The sequence below is a fragment of the Lonchura striata genome, chromosome 3, assembly GCF_050655825.1.
Source record: "Lonchura striata isolate lonStrDom1 chromosome 3, ASM5065582v1, whole genome shotgun sequence".
In the NCBI taxonomy this organism is placed as follows: domain Eukaryota; kingdom Metazoa; phylum Chordata; class Aves; order Passeriformes; family Estrildidae; genus Lonchura; species Lonchura striata.
In genome coordinates this window covers 96,511,803-96,538,903 of record NC_140705.1, presented here as the reverse complement: position 1 = coordinate 96,538,903, position 27,101 = coordinate 96,511,803, and the positions used below count along the sequence as shown (strand labels likewise).

The 27,101-nt window shown below is 44.4% G+C and overlaps 2 protein-coding genes across 20 annotated transcripts in view; both read left to right on the top strand.

The window, feature by feature from the left end:
* GALNT14 (polypeptide N-acetylgalactosaminyltransferase 14) overlaps positions 1–3,474 on the top strand; it is a 93,316-nt gene extending 89,842 nt beyond the window's left edge. For all 3 annotated transcript variants that reach the window (XM_021537019.4, XM_085575873.1, XM_085575874.1), the window contains one exon: positions 352–3,474. In XM_021537019.4, coding sequence (XP_021392694.3) covers positions 352–510 — 159 coding nt within the window. In that variant the 3' untranslated portion in view covers positions 511–3,474. The remainder of the gene's footprint in view (positions 1–351) is intronic.
* A 155-nt stretch (positions 3,475–3,629) lies between these two features.
* Positions 3,630–27,101, top strand: part of CAPN13 (calpain 13) — a 72,074-nt gene continuing 48,602 nt past the window's right edge. For 4 of the 17 annotated variants that reach the window (XM_085575865.1, XM_085575860.1, XM_085575861.1 and 1 more), the window contains exon 1: positions 24,672–26,178. Coding sequence is in view for 3 of the 17 variants with exons in the window: in XM_085575851.1 (XP_085431977.1) it covers positions 23,941–24,024 (84 nt within the window). In the remaining 14 variants the exon portion in view is untranslated. The other 13 variants (XM_085575862.1, XM_085575853.1, XM_085575857.1 and 10 more) reach the window with 6 other exon arrangements.

Below are 27,101 nucleotides of genomic sequence, written 5' to 3'. Positions count from 1 at the left end.
CCCAAACTGGCAATTTAGTTCACATGGGCTGCCAGTCAGGCAGCAGATGCTAACATTTCCCTGCAGTTAATCACTGAGCTGGCATTTGAACCAGTGACCTGGGGAAAAAGCTGTTAGTAATGTATTATCTCCCTGAAGGCAGGCCGAGGCCGAGTTAAATGAGTGTGCTTCTGATGGGAAAAATGCTCAGTGTGAGCTTTGCCTGGTGTGAGTTTGGGGACCTTGTACTTGACAGCATCAGACCACAAAGGCTTGATGACAGCTGTCCTCTAGAAGCTGGAACAGTGCAATAAAAGCATGGTGGGGAGGAAGCTTGTTCACCTGTTTCTCCTGTCGTGTGTCTCCCCTCAGCGCTGGGGCAAAGTTGGCTCACACATCGAGCACATAGCTTCACGCTTCTGCTTGGACACTGAGACCATTGGGGACACCCATGAGAGCATCAAAGAGCTCATCATCAACCCCTGTGAGAGCTCAGCCATGAGCCAGCGCTGGGACATGGTGATGTCTTGACCTGCTGGAGGATGTGTGCGGCGGGGACGAGCACTGGGCTGTGGCTGAGATGCACCAGATGGGGCTCAAATCCAAACCATTGTGGGTCCCTGTGTGCTATGGGACAGGAGGAGAATCACTTGAATCAAAATGGGACATGGCACTCCAGGTGGAAGAGCGGATGTTGGCTGCCAGGCATGCAGCTGGTATTGGCCTGGTGATGGTCAAGGAGGAGGGATGGCAGAAGAACAAGCTTGAAATGTTTTAGAGGGGGACTGGGGCTCCTGCAATGGGCTGTACAAAACTTCATCATGCACAGCGTTGATTATCTCCCTGGCAACGCAGGTAGATGAGCCTTTAATGCCCAAAGGAGACTTGGGCTGAGCAGAACAAGCATCTCAGTAGCTCTTGGGGGCTGAGGTGGGTGCACAGGGTGGGATGTGCCAAGGAATGCTAAGAAACATCGCCAGGGATCAAATGGAAGACACTGAATTATTTTTGCACTTTGCTGTGGACGTTTCTGTCTTCTGCAGGCAGCATGAGTGGAGCTGTGTTGCACATCCGAATTGGTACCTGGTCCACGTCCATGTTGTGTATACAGAGGCAGAGCAGTCCTTGATGGCTGGGCCAGGATCAGAACAGTGAGTGATGGGGGAATCCTGCTCTGTGCTAACTGCACACGGTGCTTGTTGAATCTCCAAAGCCCAAGCAAACAGAGGATTCACTGCGTGAGATTAAAGGATATACATTTCTGTCAAGCTGGGAGGAAGGGCAGTAGCGTGATTATTTCTCCTCTCTGAAGGCCATGGGTCACTGCAAACTCTAAAATTTTGCTATGTGTCTCTTACTGCTCTGCTTCAGATCTGGACTAATTCAGATTTTCACTTTTCTTCCATAAAAGTAATATTTTTGGTAATTGAAGGTAATTGTGTCATATTTCTGTTTAACAATTTCCCAACTACAGATTAAGGGACTCCCATAAAATACTGCTACTGATGGAACGGTGAAGGTTTAATTTTTAATTAAAATTAGAGACTGCTCCAAGAAAGGAAAAGGGATATTACTTGGGCTTGCTTCCCAGTTACCTTGTAGCCCACAATGTAAAGTACTGAAAAAAGCATTTGGGATTCCCCATTCACACCGGTGAGCAGGGCATCCTGGGCCTATACCTCTCTCTCCAAGTCACTTAGCATAGCCAGAACCAGGCAGAAATTATTTCCTCAGCTTTTGGAGCTGTCTTCTACCAGAGATCATGTCAGGTGCTGCCTCTGTGGGGGAGTGAGGTGACTGCCTGAGGGCAGATGACCTCAGGAGGGGTCTTAGGAATAGAAGACTGGAAGGTCCTTTCCAGCTATTCAGGGCAGTGTCACTACAGCCACAGGTAACTTGTAAAGAAGGTGACTTGGCTGTGCATCACCAAGAACTGTGCACACAGCCCTCGTGTAGTAACAATTCTCAAAAAGAACTTCCACAGGACTGTTAGTGTGACTTGGAAAAAAAAAATACATAATTTCTGTCCAAAAATGCTAGGATTTAGTGAAAATCCTATCCTTTGTTTCCTATGCTGCAAACTACAGGTGAAATACCATAAGCTTTAAGCCTCCAAGTGCTCTCAGCATCCCTTCTTGAATAAATTGCTGGCTTTCAGGATTTTACTGCCTCAGTTTCTCCTCCCTCAGTGCTGGGAGAAAGCCATGTGTATAAATCTTCCTGGCTTTAGAAGCAAAACTACTATAGCTCTTTATGTGCAAAAGGTCGCAGTGCAAAATGCTTTTCATGTGTTGCAGTGATTACTAACCTCATCAAGCTCCCTTGGTGCCAGCCTCAAGGGCTTCTGTTCTGAGAGGGCTGGAGCAAGCTGTCATTTCATGGTGGGAGGTGGCATTGTTTCCGTGCCACCACTCTGCCAGGAAACAAAGGGGAACACTGCAAATGGAATGGACCCATTTCACAAAGGAGGGCAGGGACCTTGGGCTTCTCTTCAATTGAACAGGGACATATCACATCTACTTCTCACAATGGTGATGACAGGCAAGGGGTAGTAATTCCCTGCCTAGTGTTTACAAGGGAAAGCAGCTCCCAAGAGCTTGAAGCTTAACAAGTTCACACCTGTACTGTGCCCACAGCCTGGCACTGCCCAGCAGCTGGCAACTTGATTCTGAAAATTCAAATTGCTGAACAGCTTGGCATGGTTTATGAAGTTCAGCACCTGGCAGGTACACTCTGAGCAGGACCTCAGACCTATCTAGCTTTACTGTTTTCTACCAAAGCTGAAAATCTCCATTCTCCTGACGGCCAAAACACTCAAAACTGCTCTTTGCTTTAGCAGAAACAGCTACCTCACTACATATGTGTGTGCACTTGGGTACATGGACCCATAGGACCTGCAGGGATGTTTCTAGGAAGGAGTTGTTTGACCAGCTTTGAAGCTCTCTTGCATTTTGGGAAATACAAATGCTATAGCAAACCCCTTCTATTCCAAAATATGTGCTCAGTGCTTGCTGTGAACATGTCGGGGGACAATGGAAGGCAGGCAGTGGAGAGGGGCCATAGGGCATGGTAGCCCCTACCAGGGAGCAGCAGCCAAGTTCAGCTAAGTCTCTTGCAGGCCCAAAAGCCACCACATACCCCACAGACCTGAGGAGCAGCAGCACTTGTCAAACTGGTGATTGTGTCTCACACAGCCATCAGCTGTAACCCTTAGGCTACAGCTTATTTCATGGTCCAGGAAATGAGATTATCCCTATGGATCAGCAATGTTTTCAGAGAAGCCTGAGAGTATCAGCCTGACTCCTGGGGAGCTTTATATAAAGTGGGCCATGGTCTGGCAGTCTCCAGAGTTAACCCCAGTATGGCATTTAGCAAATCTGCTTAACACCCCTGCAGAGAGACCTTGCATCGTGTCAGGGAAAAGGTTAACTTGCTGCTGAAATCCAACTCGTACCTTCAGGTTTCATTTATTAAAATACACTGAAAGCAGACGAACTTCTGTTGCTTTGTGTTTTTTCAATGCCTAGACAAATGATTGTCATGCTGTGAACAGGTACAATGTGACTGATTGGGATCTAGTTGGGCTCCCACACCAGTGCTGCTTAAGCCCCAGCATCATTTGGTAGTAATGCTTTTTGGTAGCATTTTGCACTGACTTGAAAGAACATAAGATAAAGCAGAAAATATTATTCTAATCCTGGCTGTTGAGCTTAGTGACAGCCTTTATGATCTCCAGGTAAGTCACTTCTTGTGCCTTGGGAAATTTAGATTCAGAGCAGCAAACTCAAGGTGAGAACTACTACTGGCTTTTAAAGGACCAACTAAGGCTATCTGAAAAAAACCCCAAAGCCCAAAACACACCAGAAAAAGTCAAAAAAAGCACTTCCCCTCCCTTTTGAAGGATATCCATGTTCCAATTAGAACAAATCTATCTGGTTTAGTTGGGCTGGAGAAGTCTTGCAGTCCTTAAGTTGCTGCTTATGTGATTTCTAGGTGTCTTGTGCTCATCGTCTCTCTGCACCAGTGCAGTACCACAAGGTAACAGCACAAATCATCTGTGCACCTCAGGTTCACCTGAGGAAATCGGGAATTCACCTGAGGAACCTCAGGTTACAACATGTCGAGGTAGTGATTTAGTGGTAAAGAAGTGGAAACCAAATTCAAAGATCTCTGTGTATCCAGCAATGCAGCAGCAAAATGGGGCTGGTGGATGAAGACTGGAGAACTGGTGATGGTTCAGGACAAGCACAGCCCTGAGTGCTAATCCGTTCTCCTGCTTCTAGGAGTGGCTTGGGATGGCTTACTTCATTTCCCTGCCACAGTTCCCCAAAATTTTAGTGACGATTGGGTGTCTTGAAGGGAGAAAAAGCCAAGGATTTGTTTTTGTAGCATGCAACACCAGCAGTACTGGCTGGCAGTCTCCATGGACCCTTTTTATCTGCCTGTACAAGGTCTGGTTCAGATGGAGTTCATTTTCTTTATGACATAAGGTGCTGTGGTTTAGACGGGGACCAAAGCAGTGTTGATAACACACAACAATGTTTTAGTTATTGCTGTACCTGCACAGTGTCAGGGCCTTTTCCATCTCACTCTGCTGCCCCTGTGAGCAAGATGGGGCTGGGGGAGAGGATTGGGATGGGGGACAGCTGGGACAGCTCCCCCAAACAGACCAAAGACACATCTCATACCATATAATGTGACACTCAAAGGTAAAACTAGGAGTTCTGCTACAGGAGGTTTCTACCTGGCTGGGCATCAGGCTGCAAGTGACTGCCTTTGTATCACTTGGTTATTTCATTTCATTTTCCATCATGACTGTCTTTATCTTGACTCACAAGTGTTTCTCACTTTTGCCCTTCAGAATCTTTCTCCCATCCTCCTGGGCAGAGGGAGTAGGAGCTGAGCTGCCAGACAGGGTCAGCCCACCCCAGTGCTCTAAGCAGACCAGGGTCTGTGATGTAACACAGACCTGATCACAGCCCTGCAGTGTGATCTGCACTGCTCACATTTCCAATTTTAAAAGCTTCAGAGAAAAGCTGGGGGCTAACATTTTTTATAGAAAGGGTAGAGGAAGCAAAGTCAAGGAGGTTTCACACAAGCAACAGAAGAAACTTCTGCTGCTCATTAATGTTGTGGCTAAATTAATTTTGAATGATCAGTCCAGCACCAGTTTTAATGTGCGGCTGCTTTACATGGCCGCAGAGTTAAAGGAACCCTGTGATATAGGTGTCCAGCTTATGTGGAGACTTGCATGCTGAAATCCAGTGGCATTTTTCCAGATTTATGGATGTTTTCCCAATGTTCACTGTTCTGTTTCTCACTGAAAGTGCCTTCAGAACCCTGTAAGAATAAAAACCTGTTGCAAGCTGCTGCCTCTCCAACTAAATCTAATTAAGTTTCGAATGGAGCTTCATTTTAGCACAAAGGTGACAAAAAGCAGCACGTAAATTTACAGGTAAGGATGCCCATTTTGTTGAGCTGGGAGCTGTTTTGTTTTCTCTGATACTGCTTGGGCACTAAAGAAACCCAAACTGGTTCCGTGTGATTTATAAAAGAAGTCATGACTCTGTTTCAAGGTTGAGTTTTGCATAAACACTCGTGTAATAATTATCAACTGTCCATCACAATGAGTGATGCTTCTCTTTTTCCTGTGATTTACATGAAAAAGTGTTCAGACAAAGTGTTGCTGCTGCAGAGGGTTAAAATCAGTTGTAAAACCAACCAGCCATCCAACCAACCAACCAAAGAGGAGAAAGAGAACGAGCACTGAAAGCTTGGATGTAACCTGATAGATGCAATAAAAGAAGGATATTGTGAAATTTGGACTGTTCCCAGGGTGAAAGGCTTAGAAGTCCGAAAGTCAGTAGGAATGTATTCAGGGTTACTTTTAAGAGCCCTAGTGACTCAGAGTTGCACCATGGGGACAAGTTTATAACACACCACCCAAAGGAAGTCCCCTCAGTCTACAGTTTTCTGAAAGAACACAAGCCTCTGCACTGCTCCTGTGGCCCAAGCTGTGCTCATGTCAGGTGTTCAACATGCACCTTGTGGTCCTGACTAGCTCTGGCCGTGGAGACACCTGATGATCCATGTGTCTGTCTCTGCAGCAGCCAGATAAAACCCTGCCTCCTTTTCACTGCTTTGGAACAGTTGTGTGAACCTCTTCTAATGGAGATTGACATCCTGGTGCTGTAATGGTGTTCTGGCATTTGAAATGTTTTCAGAAGAATCAGTGTTACAAGCCCTTTGAGCAGTTTTCATGAATTCTGATCCTGCTGACAATTCCTGGATCATGCCCATGGCCGTCCAGCCTATGTTATGCAGCAGAGATGATTGTTTTCTCTAAATGCAGTCACACCCAAAGCCTATGCATAGTCACAACCAGATCCAAGGGTATTACTAACATCAGCTCTGACCCTCTTGGCCTAAGCCCACACAATTTACATGGCTTTTATAAATGTTCCTGGACTCCAGCTGCCTGAGGCCACTGACAACAAGAACGTGCAGCAATCATCTCAGCAGAAGCAGGAGAGCCTGTGCTTTGGGAGAGGGCATTCTAATCCTCATACTGAGGCTGCTGTGAGATCCTTAATCCTTGGGAGGTTGGTCTGGGAGAGGGCTGTGCAGAAGGCAAGGTGAAAAGGAGGTTTCCTGGAGTCTGGCAGTGGTGGGAAGCACTGGCTGACACTGCAGCTGATGGAGGCCAAGGTGGATGGATTTACAAGATACGGAGGTGTGAGGCTGTTGAGTTACCAAGGAGAATTCAAATAATTTGAGCATGAAAACACCTGCACCGAGAGGTGCAGAGTGTGGGTGGATCTCAGATCAGCACCCTGCACTTTCAGGGGGGATTTATTTTGACTGATAACTGATCCAGTGCTTGAAATGGCTGTCCCAGAATGCTCTAGGGGTTAAAAAGAATTTTCTTACCTAGTCACAACATACTTTCAGCTCTGTTAATGGAACTGTTACTAGAGTGGCAGTGGATTATTCAGTTCCCTGGATGTGAAACCTTGATTTGGACACGGCCTGTATGTTGATAACAGGCATTGCTTGTCCTGTTGCTGCAGCTGTGCATTGCCAGAGCATGCATTGGTATGTTTGCAATGGATCTTCGGCGTGAAGGATTGCAGTCATTGCATCTTGAAATTGATTTTCTTCTACAGAAGGCTGTTTGAAGCAAAAACCAATTTGGTTTGTATAAACTACATTAGAGATAAGAAGATATCCCTCAGAGTGCATGAGATCACCTTAGAAGACGTTTTCACCCTACTGCAAGTAACAAGTCACACAATAAAAAGAATTTCTTACAGCTGATCTGATCTCCACCCATCCGTGAGCTGGCTCTGAAATGAGATAAACCTATCTCCTCTAATTCAGGACAGGTGTATCATATTTCCCAATCATATTACAGAGACTAGGGAGGCCTGGTGGTGTTAATACTGAGCACATAACCTGGGCAAGTGAGGTAGCTTTATCTACTTTGGGGGACTGGCCTTGTAAATGAGATGCTAAACTGCTCCCACTGATTGGAAGCCGGACTGTGAGGTTTTACCTGTACTGCTACCCAGTAAGTAGTGGCTCTGGAGGGTCATCTATGTGGCTTGCTTTTCTTTCTGGATAGATTTGGTGTCTTTTATCTACTGTCTAACTCAGTCCTTCCAGACTGGTCCTCAGTTGGTTACTGTTTGTTTAGTGTGCTAGCCAACCTACAGAAAGAGCAAAACAGAAAGTATGCTTTAAAGGGAAATAGAGTCAGGGAAAAAATAAACACAACAAACCCACTACTTTTTCCTCCTTTCCTTCTCCCAGTCTCTTGATCTACTGTAATAGGTATCCCTGAGGTGTAATAATCTAATTTGTAGGATATCTAAGAGGTATCAGGGCTTGGGAAATACAGTGGTGTTGAAGATACAGGTGGATTTGCAGTCCAACTCTGGGCTGCAGCCATCCCTTCCCTTCACTAAGCACAAGGTTGTCAGCTCCAGTTCTAAGACTGGGTGTGTTTTGTGGGTTCTGAATTGCCATTTTCCCTCAGCACAAGTATCAAGTTGGTTCAGGATCACTGAGAAGTTTCTCCAAACAGGAGCAGATGGATTCCTAGCAAGAGCTGCCAACTCAGGTTATCAATGGGACTACAGGGGAAAGGACTGTGGCTGACCTGGCCTGGGGCAAGCAGTGGCTTTTCTGCAGGGAACAGGGTGGCATTCACATCTGGGCTTCTTGCTTTTGATGGCAGAAAGCAAATATTCTGTTGGTTTGGCTGCACGTAGCTGTGGAAATGAAAGATGCCACGTTCATGTATCACAATAATTAATGTGTTGTCAAAAAGTGCCTGAGAACACAAGCATCTAGAAGGAAAGGGAAAAATCTGTGGTGCCTCAATTGGATTTTGTAAGAAGTTACTGGACTGAGGAAAGAAAAAGAACACGTTCTTAACCCGACTTCAGCTTTTTGTGGCAAACAATGATGGCAGAGCTGTGCATGGGCAGATGTGCAGGAAGGGGCTGTGTGCTACCCAGCCTGTGATTGGAAAGGGCAGCCCTGAGCTGCCTTAATGAGAGGCAATGGATCCAGGGTTAAGAGCTCTGCTTGCTCTATCAGGTGTCCTGTGTGCTCAGGGGTGCAGGGCTGTGCTGGGGAGCTGGGGAGGCTCCATCCGTGCTGGCTGTGGGGGGATGTGTGCTGCTGTGCCCCCCTGGCTGTGCTGTGCCCCCTTCCCTTCCTGGAATGACACTCCTGGGGCCCGATGCCTGTCCCAGCACAGCCAGGGGAGCACAGGGAGTTAGTTACCTTCGGTGGGACCCAAGGGAGTGAGAAGCCAGGTCTGTTCAGGCATTTGGGAGTTGTTCCTTGGAGGCTGCTCTTTTTAGGATACCTGGCTGTGCCTAGAGCATCCTGCAGTTTTTGGCATATTATCAGCTAATTTAAAATTACTTACACAAGCCCTTATCAGTACATGAGACCAAAGGGTGTTAGTGGGCATAATGACAAGGAAGGCTTTATGAACCACTTCATGAAGCCAAATCCTCAGGAGCTACTGAGCTGTAATTAGATTTGAGGATAATAAGATTTTTTTTTTCTTCTTTCTTCTTTTTCTTTTTCTCCCATCTTTCTTTCTGGGAACAAATCAAGGGAAAAATTGGAGCTCTCAGTTAATTCTTGTGTGTTCAGAGTGTGGCTGCAGGCTGTACTCAGTAACACAAAGGGATTACAACTTGATATCAAGTAGCCTGGGAGAAGTGTGAGCATGAAAGTACAGGGGTATGTTTTACTCTAGACCCTGTGGATCCCTTATGGATGTGCCTGGATAAGGCCTCCCAAGCCTTAGGAGCAATTAATAATGAAATCAACTAATAACAAGACCTGCAATGTGAAGGGAAAACTAGCCAGCATTTTGTTATGGGGAGAAAATGAGCAAACCAGCAGGGGACATGCTGATCATGTCTGATTCATGTTGTCTCTATAATCTCAGCTAAAGTTTTAACAGCCCGGGAAGATGAATTACCCACTCTAACCAACACAGGGATCAGCATGGGGTTTATTAGAAGTAGGCTATCATTTAACAATGTCAGGACTGTATTTATTATTAAGCAGTAGACTCCACAGTCTAAATGGAAAACCATCACTCCTCCTTAGACACCAAACAAGGTATGTTCATAAAGCCAAATGGCCAATACATTGTAGTGCCTGAACACAAATACACAGTCTGCTTTACTGGACCTCAGGGCTTTCTGTGTTTAGCTACAGGCTAACAAACCAAAGTGTTTGAAGCTACTGGAGGACAAAGCTGTACACCATATGCTAATTTTGACTCTCAAAACTCCCTGGTGACTTCATTCCAGTGAAGAAAGAAGAGAAAGAAACTGGAGAAAGAATTCGGGGTTCAGCACAGAAGGATTGGTTAACAGTGAATGTTTATGGACCAGGGTACAAAACCCTCTGAAAGCAGCTCTGCTTTCTTAAATGCACAGTGTACTTTCAGCTCAGAGATTGCTCAGTCCTTCCCTGTTCCTGGAGCCCAATGCCTTTGTCCATAAAAAAATCAATCAGTAAAATGTCCGGTAATACACAGTGAACATTTTGGTTTTATTTATTGCCACATTAAGATACCCAGTATGGAAGCATAAATAATACAGTTCAAGTAAACCACCACTTAATGTAATAATATTTCAAGCTGGATTTGTGGGAAAGGCTTGGGGCTGGCCATGTTTTCAGTCCAGCTTTGTAAATCCAGGGTATTTCTGGACCAATACAAACGATGCTCTCAACCTGTAGCATGGGCAAGGAACTTTTACATTTTGCAGTTCTGCTCTTGCTGCGCAGTCAAACAGCAATCACAGCAACATCTTCTGGTCTAAATGTGGGAAAGGATTCCTAGGCACAGCCATCTGAGTGATGTGACTGTCTGACTGTGGGCTTCCACAATTGGCTCTGAACATCAAAAAAGTCTTTTCTTTGTAATTTATGAGGCCTGATTTGCCATATTTTTAACATGTCCCCCTAATGGCCCTGTTGGGAGATACCTTGAAATATGACAAAGTGGATTTTCAAAATTTAGAAGCCAAACTGTGGAATGGACTGAGAGCTGAGTCAGGGATGGAGCAAATATATCAGACTGATTTTTTTTTCACCTATTTGTATCAGCTATCTGGGAATACCTGGTTTTTGAGGTTTAAGCAATATTACAGAAATTTCTTAACATTTCCTGTCACTTTAAATTGTATTCTTTAATTTCTCAGATTGGGGATTTGTGAATGTACTAGACTAGAAATGCAGGATGTAGATTATGCAGAGTTAATGATCAACTTCAAACCTGTTCTTCATCAAAAGTTGCTTTGTAAAGAGAAAAATGAACCAGTTGACTTTTCTGTTCCTCATTATTGTCTTGCACTTGGAAAGGGAAATACCAGTTGTCCATTTGAATGTTATTTGCAACTGAAGCCAGTCTTTGCATCTCACTCTGACAGATATCTTTTAGTCTGGGGCATGGATCTGGAGGGTCTTGCTGTAACATGACTTTTTCTCTTCACCTTCAGTGTTTAATTTGTCCATTCAAATGTAAAGTCCTTTTGTGTTTCATTGCCATTGCCATTCCCATCAGCTGCTTCTACTGCTGTCACTGTTCCCTGAATTCCCCATAACCATTATCCCTGATCAAGTCATAAAAGCAGATACGATACCATCACCACAGGAATTATTTTCATCTAGGTGTGATGAATACCTCTTGCACTGCAATAGCTTGGATTCCAGCCATGCATAATTTTTGCATTAATTATGTCATTACTGTTTAATCACTGCAATTAACAGCATCACTTTATCTGAGCCATCACTGTCATCATATGGCCTCCACATTATAGCAGGATCCCACCTGTTGGGGCAGCCTATGCGGATTTATGGGGTGTCCATGTAATAATATCAAGAAGCTGTGTTCACCTGACCACAGGAAAGGGAGTACCTGAGCTAATACCTCTTCGCTGTGAAGACACCTAAAACCCTGCAAGGTGACCTGCAAAATGGTGCCTCTCTGAAATGTTTCTTTTTTATGTCCTTTTTCTGTAGCTTCAGATGGCTACACAAAGTACAGGAAATAGGGAATAAGATCTCAACCTGAATTTTAAGGAGCTTCATAAACTCTATTTATATGCCATCGTGACAATAAGTGCCACCTGGGGGTGATAGGCAGGTTGTTTAGGAGATGAAGACCTGGCTGGGACTGTGTGTCAAGAGGCAGAGTGACGAGGGTGTGACCACACTCCTCAAAAGCACTGTAGCTGGTCACCTCATGCAGAAAGGGATTCCCTTCAGAGCTATTAGGGTGATGTTTCTGAAGATGTCAGTGCTTCCTGCCATCTAGTGAAAATGTTAAATGGTGGACTAATGACAGGAGTGTCATTTGGGAGTGCTTTAGGAATCCAACCCCACCTAAGCCCCTGCTGCATATGCAGTGGGGGACTCTGTGCAGAGCCACTTGTGGGTTTGTAGGACTTCAAGGACCCTGTCAGGATGAACCCTCTGTTTCCATCTTACAGCAGGGCTGGCCACAGCACAAATTTTACACCTCCAGACCACACCTTTGCTGTTTCTGACTTTTTTAAGGTAAAATTTTCAACATTGCTTCTTGTCAGTCTTCTGCCCTAAATTAAAAGCCATTTGAGATAATGTCAGAGGGTGGTAGTGCAGCAAGTTATTTGTTAATCCTACAGCTATAACACGTGGAAAAAGCTGCCGGGGCTAGGGTACAACTCGTGGTATGAGACGAGTACCAAAGTCTGCATTTCCGCTTTGCAGAGAGGGAAGGGCTTGTTTCCCAGAAGTAATCACTCTTCCAGTAACCTGACCAACCCTCGAGAGATTATACAAATTAAAACTGCATTTTCTTATTCAGAAGCAAGATCAGCTCTTTAAGGAGAGTCATGCTTTGTGCTGTGGTTGTTGGGCTCAGGGGGTTCCTGTCTGTGTGACTCTCAGGTCTCAGATTCAGCGTCAAGCTGTCTGCTAACAGCACCATCAGCCCTCATTACCACACAATATCCATCAAGCAACAAGCCCTGGTATCTATTTAGCAGCAGGAGTTCCTTATCCAGGAGAAGTTTTCTGCTTTAAGACATTCTGCCTTAAACAAGGGTCAGCCATCCTGCGAAATGCATAAAACTTACTTTACCCAAACACTTTCTTTGAGTAAAACAGAGAGAAAAACAACTTTTTGAATTGCTTTTAATTCTTAGTAAATTTTTATCTTTTTTCTTTTTTTTTTCTTTTTTTTTTTTTTTTTTTTTTACAATGGCAATAGCCCTGCTGGAAGTTCTTATGATTGTTGCATTCATTTGAGCTTGCTTACACAGACAAAGCTCACTCAAGCAAAATCACTGCTGATCACTCTGCAAGTGGGAATGATGATAAGGTGACAGTTATATGGGCTCAGTTTCATGGGCATAAACCATCTTCATTGGCTGGAAATCTGCCTTGGGAGGAGTTCAACCTTTTTGTGTTTGTTTCAAACACTTAGGAAAAAAGGTAGCAATTACAGAACATGGCTTTAGGTCACGTTAAGTCACCCAGTGATGAACATTTATGCCACATATTACCAGCTTTATAAACTGCACTGTTCTGTGCCAGTGGTTACACACTGTATAGGTAATTGTAAAACAAACTCCATATTCCAATTGACACCCTTTCTAATTACATCTCACCTTCATTAGGCTATTAAAGTGATAAATGCTAGCAATTATATTGAACTCCAGTGAAAACCCTCAATCTGTGGTGTGAGTGATTTGCCCAGGAGCCTGGTAGAATCCTACCAGTGAAGTTCTGAACAAAACAACCCCAAAAAAGAGTTGGTTTTGTTTTGTTTTTTTTCCTGAAAAACAGCTGATTAGAGAGTGACACCAAAGTCCATGCCCAGCATTGAACAGCACAGCTGGATGGGGCCGATCTGCCAGCTGTGAGCTGCAGCTTCTTCTCATTTTAACTGGATCTCTGTATGATGGGGAAGAGTGAGTGGATTTGGCATGTGCTTCAACATGGCACGAGGTGTTCTCATTCAGCACTGGTGGCTGTTCTGTGGATACCTTTGCACATTTTGGCCCTCCCATGTTCTTGAATGGGGAGGGAGATCTCCCTCACATGAAGGATTCCTGAGATAGGCATGGATGGACATCTTTCCTCTGTGTGTAGGATTCAAATGTGCATAGTCACCTGTGTTCTAGCTTAGGTGTGGTCTCTCCTGCATGAGCCAGACGTGGGTGGGAAGACAAAAAGCTGTTTTCTGTCACAAGGATGGGATGTGGCACAGCCCTGGATGGTGGGGGAAGCCGTAAGGAGGATTCCCAGGTGCTGAGCTGCCCTGTGGCAGGGGTGCCCTGGTTTTCCTTCCTCCCTGGCAGCCCCTTCTAGAGAGCCAGGAAAAAAAGCTGGAAATATCTGGGGTTTGGGTTTCTCCCTGCTGAGTGATCTGGGGGAGCAGAGGAGACAGGAAGGGAAGGGGCTTTTTTTGCTCCAGTGCCTTCAGCATCTCCTCCCAGCCTAATGTAGGGAAGGAGTGGGAGGGACACCCAAACAAGAGCCTTTCTGTGTGGTCAGGAAGTGGGACAGCGGGTTTGGGATCACCCTGTGGGTCTGCCCAGTTTCCATCTCATAGTAAATTTAATTTTAAATCCTCACAATGCTTTGTTACAGCCACACATGCATTTCAGTGGAGACAGCAGCCAGCCACCACAGCAGCAGATGTTTCTTTTCCTGCAGGGTTGAGCCAACCACAGGGATGGAGTGACAGAGATTTGTAGTTCTTTTTAATAAATCTGATCACTTCTGCAGACTTTTTTCCTGAGGGTTCCTGCAAGGCAGCTGCTATTACTGCCAAGAGCATAGCTTGAGCTGGACACAGCCTTGCCCAGCCTCTCAGGGATGGTTTCTTGGGGGCCAAACTGGGGCTTCCTATGAGTAGCATATTTGCCAGAGAAGGAAGGACAGGCAAAGTCACCTCCTCTTATCATTCCTGATCTTCGTATGGACAGATTGAGGGCTTCTCGAATGCAGTCGCTGTCTGATATTATTTGCTGAATGCAGCCATTAGTCATTTCTGATTTATGAATTTTTCAGTCTGTGAGCACCTCAAAGTGAGGAATTTGAGATTCTAAATCCTGCCTGTGCTGATGTGTTGATTAACTGGTCTGAATGCATTGAGGTACTTGATGTGTTTCTATTTTGTGAACAAAATGATTGTGACCTTAAAATGTTTCGTACTACTAAAAATAATAAGCCATTAAAATTCTTAGTAATTGGCCTGTGCTTTAAGAATATTATCCAGAGCTAGGAAGGAACAGCTGTGGGCTCCTTATTGACAAATGATAGCAGTGAACTTTCCCCCAGCTTCTTTTGACAGGATTGCTTCTTGATCTGTACATTTCCTTCCCATATCTTGCAGAAAAACCCTGAGTAAATCCATCACCATCTGTTTTATTATTTCTTCCATTATACCAGAAAAAGACAGAGGTGGAAGAGGATGGTTTGTTTTGGTATGAATGCTTTCTCTAATAAGGACTGTTCCTAGCAAAGCTTTCTGCATTTCATTAGCTACAGACTGGACATTGCAGTAGTCTGTTGATGTGAAAATTTTGTGAGTTTTCACCCAAATGATAGAATCTCCAGCTATTTTCAGTGACTCATGCTACACAATGTGAAATCTGTTTGCTGTGACTATTTTTTGCCGCTAAAATATTTTCTTAGAATACTACTTTTGGATATATTATTGCCAGTAAAATTATTTAGAGTGTATTTGTAGAAAAGTAACATGAAGTTAGCAGGAACCTGGAAGGAAAAAAAAACCAAACAAAAAAAAAAAAAAAAAAAAAAAAAAAAAAAACAGAAGAAAGCAAGCCTTTTAAAAAGATAAAAGATAATTTCTCAGAAAAACAACACAGCTATTATAAGCCTCTTCCATTGAATGCCAGCATGGTGACCTCAAACAGGGATTTGCCAACCTTCCTGAGCCTCTCTGCCATTCTGAAAGGCACTCTCTGCCTGCCACCACCCAGCTACCTTCTGGGGATGAGCTCTCTGGGTCTCTGGGGGGAGAGAGAGAAAAATCAGTGGGAGATGCCTGGTTCTGTGCAAGGGTGCAGTTCATCCCTGGTGTAACCTTGTGAAACCAAAGGTGCTGTGTGTGAGTGTGGGGCAGAGCTCCTGGCCCTGCCCTGCTGCTGCCTAGAGGCCACAGGAGTGCTGGAGGGTGTTTGTGGGTGCTCTACTGGATCGAGAACAAACTGGATCGAGATGTGTGTGTGAGTCAAACCAACTCCTGCCTCAGACAATGGCAGCAGCACGAGTCAACAGATGGTGTTCCTGTGCTCTGGTGACACCCAGCTTGCTGCCCATGAGGAACCCAGCCCCAGGTAACAGTCAGTAGGTAGAGTCCGTGGACCTGGTCATTGCAAATATTTACTTTTCAAGCACTTCTGACACAAATTTTACTAAATAGCCTTGCACAGATGCAGATGTGATGTAGCATCTTGTGTTAAAATTATCAACAGAGAGCAGATGAAAGGCAACTGGGAAATGGTCAGGCATGTGGGCTTTCCTGCAGGTCTGAAGGTAACCTCAAAAGGTTGCTTTTGCTGGCTAGAAAAGCAGTGCTATTATTTATTTACCAAATGGCAGTTTGCAGATGCCCATCCCCTCCAGCCTGGATCAGATGCCTTCTCTAGGGCAGAAAATAAGTCTGGTATGGGCATGTGGCTCTTGGCCTCAGAGGCAGACTCAGGCCCTTGGCATCTCCTGTGGTATTTAGCAGTAGGGATGGAATTCAGTGTTTGTGGCTGGTTCCTGATGTGACCATTGACCCCAGGAAGGGTTGGGGTGCTGCTGCCTTGTCTCAGATGTGCTCCAACCTACACTGAAGTTATTGGATTATTCTGTCCAAGTCAGTAGCCTTTGGGTTAGATCCTGAAGCCAGCAGGCACCTGGGCATGGTTTTATTCAGAAATCCAGGCCTTGAGCTAATCCCTGGTTAGAGAAACAAGATTTTTCAGGTGTATTTCTGAGATGGACTCTTGAGTCATAAACAGGAATTAATTTTCCAACTAAATGGTTTCTGATTTCACTTTAGATTGTCTCTCTGCGAATGTTTCACCATTAAAATTTTTGCTCTTCCTGCTCCCTGTTGATTGAGATAAGATGATCTAAACTGCTACCAGAAGTAGGGGCAAAAAAAGGTGAAGGTGTGTACTTATAAGGAGGGGGAGTTTAAAAAGTGGCTGTATCTGCCCTGGAGCTCTGTATTGCTGACCATGTAACACAAGTAGAACTAAAACATAGAACTCTTAATAATACATAATTTTTATTATAATCACTTGGCTTTTCCACAGCCCATAACTGCGGTCATTAACAAAATGCCCAGAGATTTATGAAGTCTGCTAAAAAAAAAAAAAAAAGAAAGTTAATCTTTAACTATTCTGAAACTTCCTTGGGTTTTTATATACCCAACAGTTAAAATACAGTAAAATGATTTTAATCATTCCTCATCCTGACACAGAATAATTGTTTGTTCTTACTATTTGGATTACAGAGGTCTTTCAAGATTCAGTCAAAGAATCAAAGTCTTACTGTGTGAGGCACTGTACACACATAATAAACCTGTGGCCCCAAAGCAGCTGCAGGATGGGCTATTTTTCAGTTTCTGTCTCCCAGCAATGCAGTGATGTCTTTTCCCTCTCTCCTTCTCTGACAGTCCAGTTATTTAGTGCAAAACCCATCTCTGTGATTTCCTCCAATGCTCTGTGTAGCCCATAGTTAATAGGACCATCCTCAGTGCTTTGGCAGGAGGATATAAAGGGAGAGGAGAAGAGGAAGGTAATTCTTTGTTCTGGGAATACGATCCATCACAGCCTGTGGTATTTCCTGCTCAATACCATTCCCTGTCACTCACTGGGGCTTATATTGGGTCAAACACATTAGAGTTGGATTCTCCAGCTAATGGCTACCAAGGCCTGCACTCAGTGTGCTGCAACAAGCACAGTAATTGAAATTCAGACTGCAGGAGAGAAAAGGCTTAGTCTTCATCTTAGCACATCACCCACTTAGTTATACACAGTTTTCTCCTGGATGCAGTAAACAAGGGGCTCGATTCAGTATTGCCCCAAAGCCTTATCCCATATTAGTAAAAAAAAATATGACAGTACATAAAGATCCCAGCAGTGATTGTTTTTAGGTTCAAAGTGTCTCAGCTTTTTGCTCTGGAGAAGAAACTTTTGCTGGTTCACTGTGGCAGAGTCAAGGTCCCCGATTCATTCCTGGGAGTTGCTAGATTTTGTGTTGCCTTTTCCATTAGTGAGTCAGGAGAGCTGCTTCATGCAGCTCTTTACTCTCACTCCCTTTCTGTATCTCCCTGTGGCTCACCAACATCAGAGTAGCTGGAGTCAGATGTCTGGGAGAGGGACAAGATTTTTCTCACCAGGTGGGCTGAAGGGGAGATGTGACTGCTTCTCATTCTGCTCTTGCTCCATCTTAAACCCTCTCTTATATTAGTGTTGATATAGTGAGATTAGTGATTTGGTCTGGGATTTTCTAATAAGCTCACCAAATTTAAAATTGACAAGTTTTGTTTCAGAACAAGTTAATTAAAAATGCACCAGGAATCAAGGCACTATCACGTTGTTTTCCAGTCTTTACTCTCTCTGGGTGTTTCCCAGTGTGGGACTGTGCCAGTTCTCACCTTAGTGGGAAGCAATCATTTCCAAGTCTGTCTCAGCCTAGGGATGGTTTTACTGAGCTTGTCCTCTCCTAGTGTCCCTCTTCCCTTTCGGCATTACCTTGCATGTTACACTTTTTTACTGGATGGAGTAATTTTCACAGAAGTCGTCCTCTGTAAATAACCTGAGACTCTGCCCTTCTTTTTACAGTCTTGTATATTATGGCCCTGTTTCTATCCCGTGACTGTTACCCTTAGCCTCCTGTGTTTGACCATGGAAACAGACAGTTCAGTTCTTCTCTTCCTCCTCCCCCAAGAAGAAGGAAGCATTTAGAAATGTAGTGCAGTTTGGCTGGACAAATTGAAGGCAGTGTCTGATGTGCTTCCTTAATACATTGTAGAATATAGATAATCAGCGAAGAACCTTAGTTGAAATGTCAATGAAAAGTGACAGAAACATTCACTAGGGACCATATGCTGTTCTCTGCACTGGCATCTCACTCTGCATACATGGCTCTGAGCCCTAGCTAAGTACCTTATCTAGCTATTTAAGGTATTTAATTAATACCTCAGATAGAGTACCCATCCTCATTTTTCCATGTACTGATAGAGCAGAGCAAAGAGAGCAGCCCTGTTATCAAAGCACACCGTGCAGCTCTGAGAGGAGCCTTTCATCCTGACAAAAGAGCTCAGGGCTGGAGCTGCTCTGAGGCAGGAAAAGGGAGCCTGCTGCCAGCACAGTGTGGGGACAGAGGTCACAGTGCAGGGCCAGCCTGGGAAAGGTGGTGGCAGCTGCCATGCCCATGCTCCACGGGCATGTGGCAACCAGGTGAAAAAAGGAAGCAGAACACACAAACCCTTTCTTATCACGGGAGCTTCAGTGATGTGCTGCTCTGTTAGTCCCTGCAGGTCACAGCTGGCCCCCCGTAGCTCTTGGGAAGCAGAATTTGGGGAAAGCAGCTTTCTCCATTGGGGATTTGTAGGTTTGAGCCCAGGCTGAGTCCAGATGCTGTGCTGCTCAGGATGACTGCCCTGGGAGGGCACCACTGGGCTCTGTGCCTCAGAGTTTCCACTTGTGCTCTACAGCTTCACCTCTTGATCTTTGTTTCTCTTTCAGCTTGAACGGGATTCAGTCCACATGTCCTAGAGCCATGCTGCAAAGGAACTCTCTGGTTCCAAATCTGTACAGTTCATCCTGGTAAGTCCCTAAACTCTCTCTATACAAGATTTTATGGTTGCTTTTTTTTTTTCCTTCCTCTCTTGCCAGCAGGCCTCAGCAGCAAAGCTGTCTCAGTTGCTGGAGGAGACCACTTCTGTCTGGAGCTTTTCTCCATGGATTTGCTGCCCTTCGTATGCCTTGCAAATTAGAGGTCATATTCTCCTTTGGTTTTGGGCTGAATAAATCTAGTCTCCAGACTAAGTTGAATAGCTTTCTTTATGGGCAGTGCTTTCCTTTTTACTTGTGTCAGTCAGATGAGAAAGCTCTGATGCATCTGGCTACAAAGTCATCAGGATGAGAAAACTCAGGCTGGTGATGTTTTGGTGAGGATCTTTGAGGGTTTTTACTCTCTGACCCTATGATGTTGGCAAGTGCTGGTGCTGTTACAAAAGCTGTGATATTACTCTTCTTTTGGCCAAAATAATTCTTAGAGGGAGACCAAATGGGTCCCTAGTGGGATACAACGTGTGGTGTGCTTCTTTCAGAGGAAAAACACCAGGTTTAGGTACCCTGAGTATTCCAGGGAAACACAGCATGATCCTGGGAGCCTTGCACCATGCTCCCTGAGACTGCCAGGAGAGCTGCCTGCTGTCCTGTCCAGAAGGCAGAAAAGATCTGCACCACTCTTACCTAACACGGTAACTGAGGTGAACACAAATTTTTTTTCTGACATTACCATCAGGTCTGTAGGTATCTCACCATCCTCTCTCAAGACAGCCTTTCTTTTTAAACTGCCTGGGTACCTTGCAGTGTGTATGCTTGGGTACTACTGCTTCAGGAGAGGTCACCTCTGGTGGATCAAGGGAGGATAAAGCCATATGATTTCTGTTTTTTCTAATATTTTAATTTTGCAAGAATTTGGTGATGGATTATTAGTTTGAAAGATTAATTCAATTTCTCCTTCTATGCCATTATTTGTGTTTTGTGGAACCAGTATGTTGAAGCAGTGGCCAACACTGTCAGCATCCAGCACAGTTGCTGTGTGAGGGAGAAGCTCCACCAGCACTTCTCAGAGGACAAGTCCAGGGTGTCACATTGTGTTCCAGCCAACTCATGGCCTTAATTCCCCTGTGATGGTATTAGGGTTTGCCATAATTTAGCTTCAGATCCCTCTGCACTGATTTGGATATGAACCCCATTTTCAGGTTTCGAGTATGTGCTGCAGGACATGGAATCCCAGAGGCGTCGTCTGGCTTGCCTCAGGTTGCAGCCCTGAATTTCTCCAGGTGTTGGATGTCCTGGGGGAGCGAGGAGGGAGGTGGACAGCAAGGAGCAAAGGTGGAATGCCAGCAGCTCACCCTTGTTGGCACCTCACAAATGGCAAGATGTCAAGGAAGAAGCAGCTGTGCTGTGCATGTCGGTAGTCAGCAAAGACTGAGGCAAGAACTGGGAACCTCAAATGTTTCTTTAAGCTGTCAGAACAATCTGCAGGCCAAGGATTCTCCTTTAGAGGATGGCAGGAATGTTTCTGGAAAACAAACAAATGTGAGACTGTCACAATCTGTTCACACCAAGACAAAAACAAAACAAAAAAGCGTGAAATAAACTTTCTCATACCCATGAGGCTTGAAAGAGGCTGGAGGCAGAAATGCCAAATAAGGGCTAATATGCTGATGAAAACAAGAGCTTCATTTTGATGTGCCTTGCACAAAAGTCTATCTCTGGAATCCAAAAGCTGCTTATGAAGAGGTAGATGAAGGACATCAAGGAGAGAGGAATAAAAGTGTTTCTTCCTTGCTTTTCCAAACAGTTCCTAGCAAGGTTTGGTGAAGCAAAGCAGCAGTGCCATGACCAGGTGGGAGGCTGTGTCACTTGCAAGGACAATGTCAGGATGGCTCTGTTTAAAATATGTTTTGATGTTACTCCTGGTGATAGGATGGGCTTATTCTCAAGGAGAGTTTCACTGCTGGCTGCTGAGTGGCCAAACTTTTGTAGAGATTCGGAATTCAAAGTGCTGCCATATTCTGTTCTTCATTCCAATGAAAAACAAAGTCCAAAATTTCTTGGGAAATCATTCTTAAAAATCGCGTCAGACCAAATGCAGAGAACTATTGCAATAACACTTGAAATCTTTTTTACTTTGCAATGTTAAACCTGGATAATGCAGAGATGAGCCTGAAGTGATGGGGTTTTCATAAGTAAAAGTTGCAACTATTGCAAAATCAGAATGGAGCCCAATGGCATTATTGAAATGTTTGTGTCTTTCTTGTGGTGAAAATTCATTGTTAGTGTCTTTCATGTTTGACAGAATTGCATTTTTCTGAAGGAAAAATAGTCCACTGGGAAATTCTAGTGTTAATATGGGTGTCAGTAGCAGACTGCCTATTTTTTTATTTTTATTTTTATTCTCAAAGAATTCCCACTGTGGTTCTGAAGTCAGTGGATATTTCTTATGAAAATAGGGCTCTGGAGAGAGATATTTTTCAAACCAAATCTCCCCTCCCCCAAGTGGCAGTAGGATCTAACTCTGTGGATTCATTATGTACTGTTAAGCAGCTGCCACATTTCACTCCGGCAACACTTGTACTTCATTTATGAGCAAAATGATTCATGTGTGAATGTGGCAAAAGTGCTGCAGCTCATGGTGAATTTGCACTGAGGAGCAGCTCGTGGGTGAGGACTGGGTAAAAACAGATGCTGAAGTAGGACTTTGTTACTTGCCTGATAGTTTTTACAGTCATAAAAGTTTATGTTTTAGAAGGGCAGATTCTGCCAGAAATAGGAGTTGCATAAACACAGAGCAAAGGAGCTTGTTTATGACTAATATTAATCATAGCTCCACTTCATCTTGTGTAAGAGAAGCAAATAAATGGTAACACTTGACCTATATACAAAATTATGAATGAGGAAATGAAATGGATTGATAGTATTCTTACATTAGTCCCATAATGCAAAAACAGTGGGATGCCCAATCACTGCAGCAAATGTGACAATGATTGAAGGATGATTCCTCTTTTACACAAAACCTATTTGTGTTCACTACCCTGGAAAATTTCCCAGCCTGTTTCTTTTACTTACCATGGTGTAAATTAAGAGCCTTTTTGCTAAAAAGAGTGTGATCTTCACAGGGGTAAGAGCAGCAGAAGTAAGAAATTAAGGCATATGTCTGAAATGTTGCAAAAAATAACAGTCTTAATACTTCAGTGCAGAAGCTCTGTGGGTGGAGTGAGGAGAATTCCCTTTCTAAGGCCAAGGCTTCCACTAGCACTTGGGCAAAGTCATGCAGTTCCTCCCCAGACATCCTTGGAAGATGATGCAAAACTCTGCCTCAGACATGCTGCTGGCTACTGTGCTGGTTTAAACTGGCTTAGATTTATTTTTCTTTACAGTGCGGGGCTATAGTTTGGATTTGTGCTGAAACCAGTGCTGATAACAGAGAGATGTTTTTGTTACAGTTTGGTAGTGCCTGCACACATCAAGGCCTTTTCTGCTCCTCACCCCACCCAGCAGCGAGTGGGCTGGGGGTGCACAAGGAGCTGGGAGGGGACAGAGCCAGGACAGCTGATCCCCACTGGCCAAAGGGACATCCCACAGCCCAGGGCATCCTGTTCAGCAGATACAGCTGGGGGAGGAAGGAGGAAAGGGGGTGTTTGGAGTTACTGATTTCCCCAGTGACTGCTCTGTGTGATGGAGCCTCTCTTCCCAGGAGATGGCTGAACACCTGCCTGCCCATGGGAAGCAGGGAATTAATTCCTTGTTTGGCCTTCCTTGGGCACATGGCTTTTGCTCTGCCTTTTGAGGCGTCTTGTCCTCAACCCATGGGTTTTTTCACTTTTACTCTTCCAGTTCTCTTACTGATCTGGTGGTGGAGTGAGCGAGCTGACAGCTGCTGTTAGACCATGACATCCATCCAGAACAACAGTCTACCCTCAGGAAAGCCAGGCAAAGAGGAGATATAAGTGTTTAGTTTAAAATCTTGTTTAAAAGAGCGTCTGTGTTGTGCATATTTTTTTCCGTGTATTTTTATCCCAGGGTAGAGAGGAATAAAGAGTGACTAAATTCCAAAAATCTGTGATGCCAAAAATCTGTGGTGCCAGCTGAGACCTCACATGTGGGCTTCACAGAAAACCTGGGTTCAACAGCACTTGTTGGTATTTGCCCTCTGGTGCCAGTACCCCGTGAAAGAGGAAGCTGTTGGTCCTTTTATTTGGGCTTTACCAGCCCTGAGGCGGTGCCTTACAGAGCAGAAGCAGTTTTGATTTTTCAGTGATCCTTCAGCATCTTTTGTTCACGAGTAGATTAAACTGCACATCTACCCTTAGATGGATTCATGTCCCTGCTGTGCAAAAGCAACCTTTAACTCAGGGGAATTGTTGGCACTTTTCACAATCTCACAGGGTACCACTGGAAGAAAATCCCCCTGCTCTCCCAATGTACAGCCGTGTACACTTTACTCAAATCCTTCATGGGTTTGGTTTTTTTTATTGGTTTTTTTTTTTTTTTTTCTCCCTTGCAGGTTTCCACAGATACTTATGGTAGCAAATAATCCCAAGACTCATTACTGCACATAAATCCCTCAGCCTTCTGGGCTTCCTTCTCTGGAGCCACTGCAAAAATGGACACATCAATACAGCCTTCTGCAGAAAAGCTGACAGCCTCAAAATGGGCTCATGCTGCAACAACTGAAATCTCCTGCCAGGTTGGTGATGGGGCTTTCTAATCAACTTTGCAATGAATATTTCTTAAATCATGTTAATCCACCATTTAAGCAGAGATATCAGTTCCAGACAATGAATCCCCACACCTGGAGGGGGATATACCTGCCGCTTCCCCGGAGAAGAGGCGATGAACAGCGTGCCTGCTGTCAGAGGAGCCAGCAGCTATGGCATTTATCACCTCACAGCTCCTTCGCTGCAATGAAGGAAATCTTCGCTCCACGCTTCTGCTGCAATCAGCTTTTATTTATGTAGTGGTTATGGAAAACAGCTCTTAAAGGAAAACTGCACCTGTTTTGCCCTCTGAGACAGATTTTGCTCTAATTTACATGGATGTATTTTCTATTAGAGTTTAAATGCTGGGAGCTCATGAGGAAATGAAAGCTCTTAAATACGAGCAGGCAGAGTGCAGTACCCAGCTTTCAGACCCACAGAGCTATAGTAAACACTGGTGAAGAAGAGGAACTGTCTTTTTCATGAGAACTTTCATGTTTTCAGCTCCCATAGCTCCTAGGAACCAGCTGCTATGTGAACTGTTGACATCCCAGCTTAAAGAGACTGCAGAACAAACAGAAAGTTTTGGGGAAATTCCTGAGCCCAGGTGATTGTAGGATTACTTTGGATAAGTAAAGAGCTATGGATTGATAAGTTTTTCTGTTAATCCCCAAGGTGAACTTCATGAACGTTCACTGCAGAGTAACTTTTCATGAACAAGCTGTGGTAACTTGAAAAAGAGAGGGTAATTTCTTGGGTCCTTGAGTCCCACTCCAGCTCAAAGTAGGTTAACTTCTGAATTAGGTGTTGCTGCTTATGTCCTTGTCCATGTGAATATCTCCAATATCTCTCTGGGCACCTGTTCCTGGGCTTAGCCACTCTGGAGATCTTTTTTATCTCCAGCCACATGTCATTTTCCTTGCTGCTCGGTGTGCCTGTTGTCTCTGCCCATCTGCTGTGCACCTTCAAGAGCAGCCTGATCCACCTGCTCTGGAACTTTTTGGATAGTGGGAGAGTGCAATTAGGTGTCGCTCCTGCCTGAGCATCCACACTCTCTGCTCTCTTCTCTGGAGCACATCATGTGCTCCAGCCCCCTGACCATCCTGGTGTGTTTCTGCTCAGTTTGCTGAACTTTCGATGCCCCTCTTACACTGGGCAGTCCAAAACTGGGTATAGCAATTGCACATATCATCCCAAAAATACTGTGCAAAATGGAAGGGTCTCCTGCCTTCACCCGCTGTGCTGCAACTCATACTGCCCAGGGGGCTCTTGGTTTGCCCAATTGCAAGGTTTCATCGTTGTCTCTTGTTCAGATGGCTGTACACCAGGACTTTTATTCAAATACATGCTTGCAGGCTGTAGGAATACACTTAGGATTGCTGCCAGGGAATGTGTCCCTGAGAATGGTCTGCCCACATTGCCTTGAATTTTGGGCCTCTTTAGGCTGTCTCAGTTTGGTCTCCCAAAAATAAATGTTTCCACATTTTTGCTAGATACTCTTTAATTATTTGGCTTTGGGTTTTCGCATAATGAAGGTCAGTCCCTTCCTAAATAAAAGGATAAGTTCTTCTTCCTCAGGCAGTCCTGGAGGAAATGAGCTGCCCAAGTGAACTGATGTGGAATTTAAGTAAGAGCCCAGCATAAATGCTAACAGGCATTGGCCTAAAAATATCTGCTGATTTTACTGCTGCAGAAAGAATGACACGCACCTCTGATAACTTGTCTTGTGGTGAGTCCTGCCAGGCTGTGCCTGGATCCAGAATGATTACTGCATTTCCTGGTGGTTTGAGAGGAGAAAAACAGGTAAGAGGTGCAAATTAAACTGTTTTTCCTCTGAGAATAACTGCAGCTGAAGCCACAGATGGCCACAGGATGCTCTCCACAAACGTAGGTCGACAGACAATTCATTGTGGATGGCTAACAGAAGTATGTGTGTGCATATCTATATCTATATATATGTGTGTATCTTCATTTCTGTATGAAACTATTACACCCACACCAGATTGGTTGTTGAACTTCAGCTTGGTTGTGTTTGCTCAAGGCGTGGCAAAAGCTTCCCTATAAAGGAGAGATGGAGAGCAGGAATTGGGCCAGCCCATGTCTCTCTGTTGGTGGTGGCTGGAGTTACGCCTGAGGCACTGCAGGTAAAAAACATCCCTTTGCTGTTTTATTTAGCACAAGATGAAGCAGGTGAAATACAAGTAATAGGGCTGGAAAAGCACCACAGACACATTGAGAAGGATTTGCCTTGGAGAGACAGAATAAATTAGAGTCCCTATCCTTAATGTTACCTGGAGGGAAAGAAAAGATGAATTTGCTATCCTAGAAGGAGCCTCCTTTGTAAAACGGTAAGTTGTCAGAAGTAATTGGATCAAGTGGGAGTAGAGATTCTAAGATGAGGAGGATTCTATAGTTACTGTAGGCTGATGTTAAATGAGGTAGAAAAAAGGTATCTGGAACTGTCCTATGCTGTGTATGCAAAACCAGAAGAAAATTGACTTAATAAATAGCCAGAAGGGAGTACTTCACAGGCTGTTTGGAGCAGAAGGTCATGCAAGAAGCCACTGGGAAAGTAATCTCCTGGACGGTTGCCAGAGTGCCTGGCTTTGGTTTTTTATTTTCTGTGGTACTCAAGGCTTTTGTACAAGGTGTGTGTACAAGGAGCTGTTGTCCATCTGGGGTTTGGGACACCCACATTCTGGTCCCTGCACTGCATCCTCAGCTCGCTGTCTCTGCAGGAGATTGTTGGCTCCCTTTTTTTTCTTCTTCTGAATGCTAGGAGGGATAATAAACTCACCCTTTCCTTCATTATGAGATAATTCTGGAACTGAGTCCCTGAAGTTTCTACAATGCTTCAAGTATGTGAATGACAGGATCTTAGAGGAAAGAGTGCTGGTGTTACTGTAGCATATATTTAATATTATGGGGAGATGAAATGTAGCTTGATAGTTTGGAGTGTTTGAGAGGAAACAGGGGAAGAAGGGCTGCTGGCTTTTCAGCTCTTCTGGTACTCTTAGTTATGTTTGAGAAAATTAGTTGCTCTTTCTAAAGTACAGAAATTCAGCTA